This window comes from Amblyomma americanum, chromosome 9 (genome assembly GCF_052857255.1).
Source record: "Amblyomma americanum isolate KBUSLIRL-KWMA chromosome 9, ASM5285725v1, whole genome shotgun sequence".
In the NCBI taxonomy this organism is placed as follows: Eukaryota; Metazoa; Arthropoda; class Arachnida; order Ixodida; family Ixodidae; genus Amblyomma; species Amblyomma americanum.
The window spans coordinates 147,569,954-147,583,373 of record NC_135505.1 but is presented as its reverse complement, the minus strand read 5'-3'; the positions used below and the strand labels follow the sequence as shown (position 1 = coordinate 147,583,373).

General features: G+C 45.8%; 1 protein-coding gene across 4 annotated transcripts in view; it reads right to left on the bottom strand.

The window, feature by feature from the left end:
• Positions 1 to 8,753: 8,753 nt before the first annotated feature.
• LOC144104819 (atlastin-1-like) overlaps positions 8,754 to 13,420 on the bottom strand; it is a 30,382-nt gene continuing 25,715 nt past the window's right edge. For 2 of the 4 annotated variants that reach the window (XM_077638019.1, XM_077638022.1), the window contains 3 exons: positions 12,224 to 12,355; positions 11,288 to 11,601; positions 8,754 to 9,018 (listed from right to left, as the gene is read on the bottom strand). In XM_077638019.1, the coding sequence (XP_077494145.1) occupies positions 8,775 to 9,018; positions 11,288 to 11,601; positions 12,224 to 12,355 (690 nt within the window). In that variant the 3' untranslated portion in view covers positions 8,754 to 8,774. The other 2 variants (XM_077638021.1, XM_077638020.1) reach the window with 2 other exon arrangements.

Sequence of the window (13,420 nt, the reverse complement as noted above, 5' to 3'; positions counted from 1 at the left end):
TCATATTGCGAGGCGAGAAAAGCCCTTCGTTCTTTTCTTAATTCACGCAACCGGTAGGCCTCCACTTGTTAACAGCGCAGCCAGACGCTGATAACAGAATCGCTCATCTTGTGACAACAAGGTTACTTCTCTGCCATTCCTAAGCATCCAGTAAGGATGCGATTTTTTTGCAAGATTCGAATGGAAGGATTTGCAGTTGAACAGGGGCTTCTCGCTAAGATCACCCATGAAGATCCTCAGCATAGCACGTTGCAGTATTTAGATTTGCAGCTCACGTTTGAATCTAATCACCTGTCTCGGCAGTCTCCCCTATGGAAACGAGAAAGTCCCTGCTTAACTATCTGATAACACGCCGAGGATAAAAGAGAAATGAATGCGCTGCAGGCCAGGGAGCCATGAGCGCTCTCTTCGCCCACGCGGTCTACAGCAGTGCCTGCCAGCGAAGCCGCGCTGCCCAAGTTGCAATCGATAATAATAATAATAATTGGTGTTTGGGGGGGAAAGGAAATGGCGCAGTATCTTCCTCATATCGTTGGACACCTGAACCGCGCCGTAAGGGAAGGGTAAAGGAGGGAGTGAAAGAAGAAAGGAAGAGAGAGGTGCCGTAGTGGAGGGCTCCGGAATAATTTCGACCACCTGGGGATCTTTAACGTGCACTGACACCGCACAGCACACGGGCGCCTTAGCGTTTTTCCTCCATAAAAACGCAGCCGCCGCGGTCGGGTTCGAACCCGGGAAATCCGGATCAGTAGTCGAGCGCCCTATCGATGGAAAGTGTATATCCGGCGCACCAGTGTGCAAAGCGAGAAAACGAATCTCAAATAAAACAGGTGCAAAACAATTTCAGAGGGATTAGCGCGTCTATCGCTGACGCTGACAAGCACGCTGCGTAAGCTAGACATTTGGCCACTCGCTCCTCTGTTCGCATTCCATTTGACGCCGTTATTAAGTTCCCATGCACGACGAAGTCGAACGCAATGCTGCTGGCTGCGAAAGCGCTAATGATATTTTGACATGACCTTTGACGAGAGATTTTAATTCTATTCAGTACGCGTTCCTTCGTGTGCATCTGCAAGCAGACGCATATAGCGATAAAGTTCAAAAAGCAAAAGCAGCTTTCGTATTTCTGATCTTAGGCGGCAAGGTTTTGCTGCGAAATTTATGGCCGCCAACATCAAAGGTGAGCTGTGTTTGTATATCTTTTTAATCGGTAGTGTGCGCGATGAAAACTCCGCGACTAAGAAACGCTCCATTCGAATGCTTCGACTGAGAGCGTTAGCCTGCATGGGAGCACATGGGAGCACATGGCAATACATCAAATCGGGGTACAGGGCGATATGGCATGGGCGTCGTAAGAGAGCAGAGAAACCAGCAGTAAGATAGCATTTGAGGAGCGATTGAGAAAAAATAGGGAAAAGCAGGGGGCTAGGAAAGTTTTCAGATACCTGTACATAAGGAATGTTGACACGAACTGGAGAAAGCGAACTGGAAAATTGACAAGCAAATATCTGTACAGCATTAGGGTGGAAAATCAGCAGTTGTCGGTTAAGAAAAAGGTTAAAGAAACAGAAAGAGCTCTGTGGAAAACAGGGACGATGACGAAATCGGCACTGGGAACATACAGGACCTTTAAGCAGGAAATTGCCAAAGAAAATATCTATGATAATTGTAGAAGAAGCTCTTTGTTGTTTGAGGCCAGGACTGGAGTTTTGCGGACTAAGACATATAAAGCCAGGTACCACGAGATAGACACGTTGTGCGTGCGGAGAGGAGGAGGAAACGGCTGAACACTTGATACTTTTCTGTAAAGGGCTTCACCCTACAGTGGAAGGCAGCGGGGCTGACTTACCCAAGGCATTGGGGTTTAGGGATAGTGAAGGGAAAGTGGATTTTAAGAGGTTAGAAGTAGCCAAGCGAAGGTTATCTGATTGGTGGCTAAAAGCAAGACAGGGGTAAAATTTCACAAGACATGGCTAGGTGGCTTGAGCCACCGACCGATGTAAAGGGTTCAGCCGTATCCATCCATCCATCCATCCATCGGGGGGGGGGGGGGGGGGGGGGGGGGGGGGAACAGTAATCATGTCACAAAGAAAAAAATTGGAACATAAACATAACACATGTAGATACAACTGTGAACACTTCAAAAGAAAAACAAGCAAGTAAGTGAGTAAACAAAAAAAGAAAAAAGGGCCTTCAACAGGAATTAGTTGGGGAATAAATCAATTAACATCTGTTTAAATTTTAGGGAATTAACTTCATTCACAACGCGGTCTGGAAGGACATTCCACTCGGCTATGGCAGCTGGCAAGAACGAGGAATTGAACGCATCGGTTGAACCATGAATGCGTTGAATACTACGGCAATTATACAAACGTCGCGATGATCTTAAAGGGGGCATAATTAGGCTCTCACGCAGTTGGGGAAAATTATAATAAAGTTTATGAAATAGACAGAGTCTTGCTATCTTACGACGGGATGCCAAGGAAGGTAAACCAACAGAGGATTTGATATTAGTAACACTCGACCGAGAATCATAATTTGATATTATAAACCGAGCGGCTCGATTTTGAATGGCCTCTAACATAAGTGTTAAATACTTTTGATGGGGATTCCAAATGCTCGATGCATATTCAAGTTTAGTGCGGATGAAAGTTTCGTATGCGATTAGTCTAACCTTAGGGGGAGAAAATGTGAGCGATCGTCTGATGAATCCTAGTGATTTAGAAACGCTAGCAGCAAGGGACGTTATGTGCTTCGACCAGTTAAGATCACTTGTTATTTCTATGCCGAGGTATCTGTAGGATTCAACTTCAGATAGCGCGGTCCTGTTTAGCCTGTAAAAAAAGTGCATGTTACATCGTTTACGGGACACGTGCATAAACATGCATTTAGTTTCGTTCAGTTTCATGAGCCAGGTCGAGCACCAACTTTGTATCAAGTTCAGATCGTCCTGCAGCAATGACTGGTTGTTCGTAGTGCTAACACGGCGGTAAAGAACGCAATCATCTGCGAACAAACGGATGGATGATGAAATGCCGACAGGAAGGTCATTGATAAAGACAAGAAACAGGAGCGGCCCAAGAACTGAGCCCTGAGGTACTCCAGAGGTGACTTTGGTGACGGTAGAAGGATGGTTGTTGATGACGGTGTATTGCGAACGATTAGTTAGGAAACTGCAAATCCATGATAATATCAGCGGGTGCAGTGAAAGGGAGGAAAGTTTAGCCAAGAGGCGCTGGTGAGGAACTCGGTCGAAAGCTTTCGAAAAATCGAGGTAGATAATATCTGTTTGAAACAAGGAGTCAAGGCTTAGGTGGAGGTCAGTCGTAAATTCGAAAAGTTGAGTTTCACATGAGTAGCCTGAACGGAATCCGCGTTGGTTTGGAAATAAAAAAGAATTTCTATCGAGGTGATTAGCTACTTGGGAGTAAATAATATGTTCAAGTAGTTTGCACGCAATGCATGTTAGCGAGATGGGACGATAATTTGATGGATCAGAGCGGTTACCTGCCTTAAAGCAAGGCACGACTCGGCTAATCTTCCACTCAGACGGGATTTGGCCACTAGAAATGGATTGCGTAAAAATTATTTGCAGGAAATGACTGGATATTACTTTGGTACCTTTAAGAATTTTCGCAGAAATGTTGTCGGGCCCAGGAGCACTTGATACCTTTAAATCCTCAATAAGTCTACATATTCCTTCGGCTGAAATACTAACAGGTGGCATTTCAGATACACTTAGGCTCTGTGATGTAGGAATGTTTACGGCTGGTTCGTTGGTGAAAACAGATGAGAAGTACGTATTCATTACGTCCGAGCGAAGCTCATTTGGAACATGACAACCATCTTGATCTAATAAAGATATATTATGTGAACCGCTACGACCTGGAGTTAAAATAGTCCAAAACTTTTTTGGGTTGTTTCGAAGGATATCGAGTAGGTCATTGTTGTAAAAGTTTTGTTTAGTGCTCTTAAGCAACTTGGTATAATTTCTCAGACAGCTAAAGTATTTCTCCCATTTAGACGCTAAGTTGGATCTCTTAGCTTCTCTAAATAATCGTTTTTTCTTATTGCACAGACTTCTTAAAGAGTTGGTAAACCATGGTTTTACGGCATCACCACGAACGCAAACGAGGGGTACATAAGATTCAGTTAAAGAGGTGATTTTATCTTTATACATGGACCAGTTGTCATCAATAGACCTGAAAGAAGCAGTCTGTTCGAAGTGGAGAAGAAATTTGGCTAGTTCCTCATTGATTTTAGAAAAACTGGCTTTTTTGTAGTCACGTATGTGTTTCACTGAGCGTTGTCGTGAAGTAATGCGAACTGAAAAGTTGAACAACACTATGCTATGATCGCTAAGACCGGCGATGGATGACAAAGACTGGATTAAATCAGGATTAGATGCAAGAGCAAGATCTAGGATGTTGGTGCCCCGAGTTGGTATTTTGACTGCTTGAGAGAGGTCAAACGAAAGAATATATCCTAAAATTCTCTGGATTGGCGGGAAGATGCGGTTAGATTATCCCAGTCGATGTCTGGGAAATTAAAATCGCCGCTAACTATGAGGTTGGCATTGGGAAACTGTTTATTTATGTCGAGCAGAATTATACTTAAGTCGTCGATGAAGGAATGATCGGAGTCAGGTGCTCGGTAACATGTAATTATTATATTAGTGCAGTGAGCAAGAGAAACGTTCACGCAAATGATTTCGCTTTTACTATTGACTGCGATAGCAGAAGAGACCAGAATACTTTTAACAAGAACCATCACGCCGCCTCCCCTACGCCCTGGTCTGTCACGACGAAAACAAGTGAAGAATTGCTTATCTTGGAAAAGTTCGTCATTCAGTATATCAGGTGTGAGCCACGTTTCAGTAAAGATGGCAATATCTGTGCTGTTGTCTTGTAATATAGCTTCAACGGCTTCTTTCTTTGGAAAATAACTTCGGATATTTGTTAGTAAAACGGAAACTGATTTATCGGTTGGGGCAGGGGCTGCACGCGTGCGATTCTGGAAACATTGGTGCATAAAGGACCTGTGTGCCTGCGGTGAGCGCTATAAATTTAATTCAACCACAGAATCTTTAACAGCATCTTACACAAACTGTTTGTTGTTCATGATGAGCTTATCAAAACGGATTTTAAATGAGCCACCTCGTTGCTGACCATACGAAAAAAGTTTCTTCCTTGCCAAGCGAACGCGTGCAGAGTAGTCCTCACGGACAGAAAAGGAAGAATTTTTAAGCTTGGAACTGGCAAAAAGGATACGCCCTTTGTCTTTAAATCTCATAAAATTTACAATGATAGGGCGGTTTTTTCCTTGTTGGAAACGCCCAAGACTGTGAACACGCTCAATATCATGGCTATCAATTGTGACATCGAGCTCGTCCGCGCAGAATGAAATAATCCGCGATTCAGACTCGGACCATGATTCATCTTGTTGATCTGTGATTCCAAAAAACAGCAAATTGGACCGTCGGAGACGGTTCTCAGCGTCATCACATTTATCTGAAAGTAGCTTAATGTCGGATGAAAGTTTAGCCATATCAGGATCGGCTGATAAACTCGGGCTACTTAACTTATTAGAGCTCGTGATTTGTTCCAGGGCGTCAACTCGCACCGAAAGGCTGGATATTGAATCCTCGACCTTCGACTGAGCAGCCCGAATCAACGCTAGTTCACTAAGCATAGTTTTTTAGAGCATTCAATGAGGGATATAGCCAAGGCAATTGACTCGAGGGACGGGTTAGGGGTGTTATTCTCTGGGGGTCCTGGGTTCAATTCCACATCCCCGGCTAGCACAAGCATTAGGCAAACGAAATAGGCGTTGATACACTGGTAACATGAAGTGCACAAGAACTTTCGCAAACTGCAGTCAGCGTCTAAGATGAACTCCTCGTGAATGGCATTTCACATAGTGTAGCTAATTACAGTTATCGCATTAGGTATAGGCAAGAAAAGGTAATCAAGTTTGTCTGTCACAAATGCGGTCCATGATTTCATTATTTGCCTGTCTATCCTCGCACGCTTAAAACAACAACAAAAAAAAAACCCTGCATGAGATCCGAGTCAGAGAGTATTCGATCTTTTGATACAAAAATGGTGAAACACATAAATCAACACGTATTTGGTGTTCTCTCCTTCTCTTAACATGGCCTGTTTCCAGCTGCTGAGTTAGGTGCACTGGAGAGGTTGCTTTGCCTGCAAGCTTCTCCAAACCGCATGCATTTTGGCGTGATGTAGGCAAAATTAGTTGGACCGCAGCACCGAAGGTAACGGTGTTTTCTAAATTCTAAAAACTAATATTTATATTACTTACAGGGGGCTACTCGCCTCTCGGTAATTAAGCAACCTAATAATAGTTAATAGTTAACTATTCAATGTTAGTCAACCAGCCAGCTACTTAAAACGTCTGAGCTGTATTCTGATGTACAACACGGCTGATCAATGCTATGCCGAAGAAAAGGCTATTCTAACCAAAAAGCTTATTTTTAAAAATTGTGTAAAGTCTTGGGTGAAACACCTTGTATTCTTCGAGCTTTAGTGTCCGATATGCGAGCTATGGAAGCTATCGAAAAAAAATTTTTTAAAGATGTTCCTACACATCGGAAGGATGGGCCGTTACCTTCATTATTTCCAAAACAGCATCTTACAATTTTCCAGTAATCAAAATTTTCGTTCAGGAATGTTGGACGTGTAGCATTCACCCATTATCGCTATCGGAACAATTTCCGGAAATCTAAGAACATTGGATCCGAACACCGGAACCGAAGTGAAAACCGAGTGCTAGGTTACGTAATTCGCATTTGACCAACTACGAAAAATAAACACTCAATAGTTTTTGTAACTGGAATTCATAAAATAACTTGTTTATATCTGGCTTCCGTGTGGGACTCCTTATGGAATATGCGTTTTTTTAACTGTGCTCAGTTACATTACCTTCATTGAAATGATCAGAATTTAATGTTCAAATAACGTTCAGTTACTCAGCTCAGCTCAGTTACTGTTCAAGTGGGGATGTGTGCTGCTGTTACAACCTGCGGAGCGGTTGCGTCAGAGCTAAATCTCTAACTGTCATATCAGTGTAGTCTCCAAACTTGTAAGCGGGCAGTGTCTGCGTGAAGGCAATGAATTATATTCCCATCTCCTTTTCTTTAAGAAAAAAAATAGAATTTAGTTCATCGACAAAGACCTGTGGCACGATTATTCCATTCTGTAACCACGTACACATCAGATGATATTTGCACCGAGTGACGTTCCTTGGACCCTACCCTTGCGTGTAGACTTGGAATCTTTTAAGCGATTTTATCGCATATTTGTGGCTGAAGTCACTTTCTTTACTTTTTGGTAACTAGATTTAAAGGTATGATCACTCAATCTATGCAAACTTCTACCACACGCGTATTAGTCCGTTTGTTATAAATTACCCACTGCGTTGACTTAGTAGTAAAGACTTTCTTCTTTGCCCAGGATTGTAATATCCGGTCCCGGTCGCGGGGACAGCATTTCGATGGAGGCGAAAGGCCGATGGTCGCGTGCTGTGCCATATGCAAAGGAAAGTTAAAACTTCAAGGCGTAGAAACTAATACAGATCCTTCGACTGTGGAGAGCATGTAGCTTCAGGACGTTAAACATGAGTAACCAACTGTCAGGAAGAAGTGGCTGAATTCTCAACTGGACCATTAAGTTTAAGGTGCTTCAGCGGAACTGCAAAACGTGGGAGGGCGTTGCTGACGCGTCTCGTTGCGACGTCGTCTCTCGTTGTCTCTCTCGAATGTGCCTCGCTCGAAGCTTGGCGTTTTCCGCAGCGCGCCAGTTTCGAGGGCCACAGTTCGAACGTGGGCACCATTGTGAACGCGGGGTTTATGTAAAGGAGCGGTAAATGTCTTACGCAGGTGCACGGGTCCACGTGGCTTGTGAGTAATGCGAACGCTGCAACGACCCTTCTAAAATATGCGCCTACCCTCAGGCGCACCCGCCTCGGTGGCTCAGTGGATCGGACCCTCCGCTACTGATCCGGAGTGCCCGGGCTCGAACCCGAGCGCGGCGGCTGCGTTTTGGTGGAGGCAAAACGCTAAGGTGCCCGTGTGTTGTGCGATGCCAGTACACGTTAACTGTCCCCAGATGGTCGATATTATTCCGGAGCCCTCCACTACGGCACCTCTTTCTTCCTTTCTTCTTTCACTTCCTACTTTATCCCTTCCCTTACAGCGCGGTTAAGCTCTCCGCCGGTATGTGAGCCAGTTTCCTTTCCCCAAAAGCCAATATTGAATTTCCTCAGGCGCACGTTGTCGATATCTATTCTTTACCGCGTCAATTGTGGCTTCCTTCCCGCTCATTCGAGTATGCCACCGCTGGCATCTATGGAGACGATGCGACATGTGCGGACTGCCGTGTTAGTCTCGCTTATTACGTTATACACTTGCACCCGGGCGTGTGCCTTGCTCCTTGCTCATACGAATGCTTCGTCGCTTCCACCTGGGGAGCTGATACGGTGCGAGGCTTGGCTCCGTCGGAACGTTTCTCCCTCCGAGGTGTCGGGCTCGGGTTGCGCCCGTTACCCATACCGCTCTCGTCGCAGCGTTGACTTTAGGGATGGGCCAGCTGTGTTGAGAGCGTATTCTGCGCCGTTGTGTCTTCGGCTGGGATGCGGGGTCCGTCGGGTCGCTGGGAGCCTTTTACGTCGCCAGTTCGCGTCGGCAGAGTCTTCAGTATAGTCAGACCTGCTTATAATATAGATATAGTCAGACGTGCTGTAAACAGATGAAGAGTTTATTCGTCGAAAACAGTGCACACAGGCAGGTCACGAGAATAAGAACCCCTGTATTCGGCGGTTGTCGTGGCCCAGCTGCTTAGACAAGTTTCTCCACGCAAATGCTGTCGGTTAAGGACTTCAGCATGAGACGGTTGCGACGCCTCTAAGAAGTCGTGCGCAGCTGCTGCCTCCTCCGGAGAGAGCAACGGCAAAGACCCGGTCTCTCGGCTGTCGGTAGAGACAACGGCTTCATTTTCTCCTCTGCAAGGATTGGATACATGCAGGACACGTCATCACAAGCCTTACATAAACCACGCCACTGATAGCCTGAAATACAATAATTTACATCTTCACGCAGACCCATTACTGTTGTATGTCCTGGTTTCTACGCCATTGGGTTTCGTGCTCCATCAGGACCGAATGCGCGGGGTTTTCTATTGCTGTCAGCTTATAAAGCCGCATGTGAATGAGAATGGCAAACTGCAGGGCGACTTGGAACATAAGCTCGATGTGAAGGGCTCGAAGGAGAAAGCAGTAGACAATACGCACAAGCACACGCGCACACTACCAACTCAGTTCGTATTGTGCGCCACTACCAAAGTTCATAATGTGAGCCTGTGCATTTCGTTTTTTCTGTCTGCTTCGAGCTCTTCTCGTCAGGAACGTAAACCGAACTTTTCTCTTTTTCACACGATGGAACTTAACATGACTAAGCCGTGCGCTCGCTTCCAGCGCTTAAGGCTTCAAAATTACCCAGTAAACATTCTGCATTTCCAAATATCTATAGCATTTGCAGAGTTAACATGGTTCTCCATAAAAAGTGCAATAAATTTCACTAAGGGAGGCCGTCAGGCAGGGAAACACAATCTCGCCAGAGCTATTCATCGCCTGCTTACAGGAGGTATTCCGAGGCCCGAACTGGGACTGTTGAGAATAAGAGTTAATGGAGAATACTTAAGTAATTTGTGCTTCGCTGATGACGTTGCCTTGCTGAGTCACTCGTTAGGTGAACTGCAAATCATATTCAATGAGTCAGACAGGCAGAGCAGAACGGTGGGTGTAAAAACTAACATGCAGAAAACCAAAGTAATGTTCAAAAGTCTAGCAAGGAAAAAACAGTTCGCAGTTTGTAACAAGGTGCTGGAAGTTGCAAAGGAATACGTCTATTTAAGGCAGGTGATGACAGCTGATCCGGATCATGAGAGGGAAATAACTAGAAGGATAAGAATGGGGTGGAGCGCATATAGCAGATTCTCTGAGATCATGAATAGCAGGTTACCAATATCACCTCAAGAGAAAAGTGTACAACAGCTGTATCTTACCGGTACTCACGGGGCAGGAACGTGGAGGCTAACGAAAAGGGTTCCGCTGAAGTTAAGGACAACACAGCGAGCCATGGAAAGGAAAATTATAGGTGTAACGTTAAGAGACCGTAAGCGGGCACAGTGGGTGAGGGAACCAACGCTGGTTAATTACATACTAGTCGAAATCAAGAGTAAGAAGTGGGCTTGGGCTGGGCATGTAATCCGAAGGCTTGATAACTGCTGGTCCTTAAGGGTAGCGGAGTGGATCCGATGAGAAGGCAAGCGTAGCGGGGGTGGCAGAAGGCTAGGTGGGCGGATGAGATTAGGAAGTTTGCAGGCATAGGGTGGGCAAAGCTGGCAAAAAACAGGGTTAATTGGAGAGACATGGGAGAGGCCTTTGCCCTGCAGTGGGTGCAGTCAGGCTGATTATCATTATTATTATTATTTCCTAATATATGCACTTTCTTCGTAACTGCGGCGGGGTACTTATATATAATGCATTTAGATGCGAATAACTAACGTCTGTCAGCATGACGGCAAAACACGAGTTGCATGCAGCTTCTCATTCGATGAACAGACGCCACCCGATGTGCCCCATTCCACATGAGCATATGTAGTGATCATGCTTCGCTACGCTTAAATAAATGAGCATTGCACTACGCAAATACAATCACATACCGTGCTCTTGCGCAAGTGTACAGTATGCTCCCAGCGGCCCTGCGATTGCGGGGTGAAATGTTATTCGGTAACGCCTTTCTTTTCTTGTGTTTTGACACCCATAGGTACACAACATACTTCAAAGCGTCGTGAGGCTGGGAGCTGAAATAAAAATAGACATAGGGACAATAAGAGATACCGTATAGGGCGCTGCTGACAGGAGCGAAATGAACATGGGGCCGCAAATAGTGCCCTCTTTATCTATTTTGTTTCTTTCCCCCCATAAACACCGGCATGCTATGCCGCCTGTGACTTGGCTGATAGCTAGCAAGCAATCTCTGGATCCGTTGTCGAAGCCGGGCCTGAACATGGAGAAGGGGCAGAACAAAAGAAAAAATTGTTTTAACGAGACAAGGCCAGCGGTCTAGATTTTCCCGCAGAAGCTTCGAAATGTTGGCGCACCAACATGCCTAGCTGCCCGTTTTGCTGAACTTTACGTGCTTTTTGCGATGTTGTGAAGGCTCAGTGCTGGTCTGCTCAGAGCCTAGCAGTCGTCGCTTTGAACCCACCTGCGAACGGATTGCGACGAACGCCGCGCGCCGCCCAGATGTTCTCTGAAGAGGTCTGCTACAAGGGCGCCCAGTACGTTGATGTCACCCCGGCAGCGCACGCAGCTGCTCACGAAAAGCACGACCAACGATGACGCGGTAAGCGTGATGCAGAACATGATGAGTGAGCATAGTCCGTCCATAGAGAAGCCCACGGGGGAGAAGTAAAGCGCCGGCACGAGGCCAATCAGCACAGCTGGAAGCAGCGCAGCCGAAGACATGCTCCGGTTGTGCAGGTCATGAGGGGCCTCATCCTCCCGATCATCTTCAGTGTCCTGGAAGAGCGAGCATGAAAGGCAGACATTTTGGCTTTTCTACAATAGTAGGCGGAAATCAGAACAGCATGCAGAAGAGGAAAATGATGAAGGTTCAACAGGCGCAACCGCTCCACGGTGCAGAACTGAAACTGATGAGCACAGGAAAAAATTGAAAATTGGTTTTTGAGGAAAGGAAATGACGCAGTAACTTCCTCACATATCTCAGTAGACACCTGAGCCGCGCCGTAAGGGAAGAGATAAAGGAGAGAGGGAAAGAAAAAAGGAAGAAAGAAGTGTCGTAGTGGAGGGCTCCGGAAAAATTTCGACCACCGCACACGGGCGCCCTTTGCGTTCCGCATCTAACTAATGCGGCCGCCGTGGTCGGGTTCGAACCCGAGAACTCCGGATCATTAGCCGAGCGCCCTAACCACTGAGCCACCGCGGAGGGTAATGAGCACAGGAGGCAAACCTAGGAAAACAATGCTAACATATGTTCTGAGCCCTGAAAAAAATTGCCAGTTTCTTTTTCTTTCTTTTTTCTTTGCAAGCAGATTTTTAGACACAAAACTTAGACACGTTCCTATAGCACCTTTTGTATGTGGGAATGGTCTCCTGCCACTCCTCCTTGTCGCCTACTCACCTGATATGCGCGCAGTGTGGGTGTGCAAATAGACGCTGATGCTCCCGTCACGAGCTCCGCTGATTGGGGTCCAGTGTCACTTTCTGTTCGTCCTGTATTGAACAAGTGGCTGTCCTCGGGCACTTCGGTTGCCTGCCCCAGGAAATGGAACGCAAGACCGGGGCGTCACAAGCGCAGTTCAGTCAAAGCGTTGGCTGCCGGCTAGTCGTGCAAAGTGGCGAGCACGACAAGTCCTTATTTTTGTTTCGTTTTAGAAACTTTACTGTATTACGCATGGAACATTTAAGAACTACAAGTAATGTACAAGATGAGCACAGGCAAAGTTGCTAATGCTAGTGAATTGTGGTTTTCGGTGATTGTATGAGAGGCCTCGCTGTACGCAAACATTCGTCACGTTAATTGAAGCTGTGCTATAAACATGCGGCAACGAAATCAAAGATCCCTTAAAAAGCCTGCCTTCTGGCTGCAAGCCATGAAGAAAATAGAGGCATGACGAAAGGTACAATATCAACCACTGGTTGACTATACTGTATATCGCTGCTCCTTAAGGGTAACGGAGTGGACTCCAAGAGAAGGTAGGTAAGCGTAGCAGGGGGCGGCAGAAGGTTAGGCGGCCGGATGAGATTAAGTAGTATGCAGGCATAGGGTGGGCGCAGCAGGCAAATGACAGGGTTAATTGGAGAGACATGGGAGAGGTCTATTTTCTGCAGCGGGTGTAGTCACGCTGATGATGATGATGACTATATCAAATTGGACAACACTGAAAAAACGCTGTTCAGCGGAGCGAATTTTTGGCGTCAATGTCGTGTTGTGAGCCTGCTCCCATCGCGATGACATTGGCGACCGAAGACACAATTTGCCCACTTAGCCAACGACTGGCGAGTCACGTTGTGAAAATGAGTAATCTTGCAATCGGAGCTTGAGTATGTAAAATAATCATTAATAATAATAATAATAATAATAATAATAATAATAATAATAATAATAATAATAATAATAATAATAATAATAATGAAGCTCGGAAGCGAGGGTTCGGGCATGTTAGAGAACACACTATTGCACTTGGTACCCAAAAATTGGTTTGTATATTCGCAATTATAGCCAAGTCGCAACTTCACATTCCTCTTAGGTACGTTGCTGGGCGAGTTGTGACTGCATATTATGAAGGTGCGCCGAGCTGAAGGAACAACGGGACAG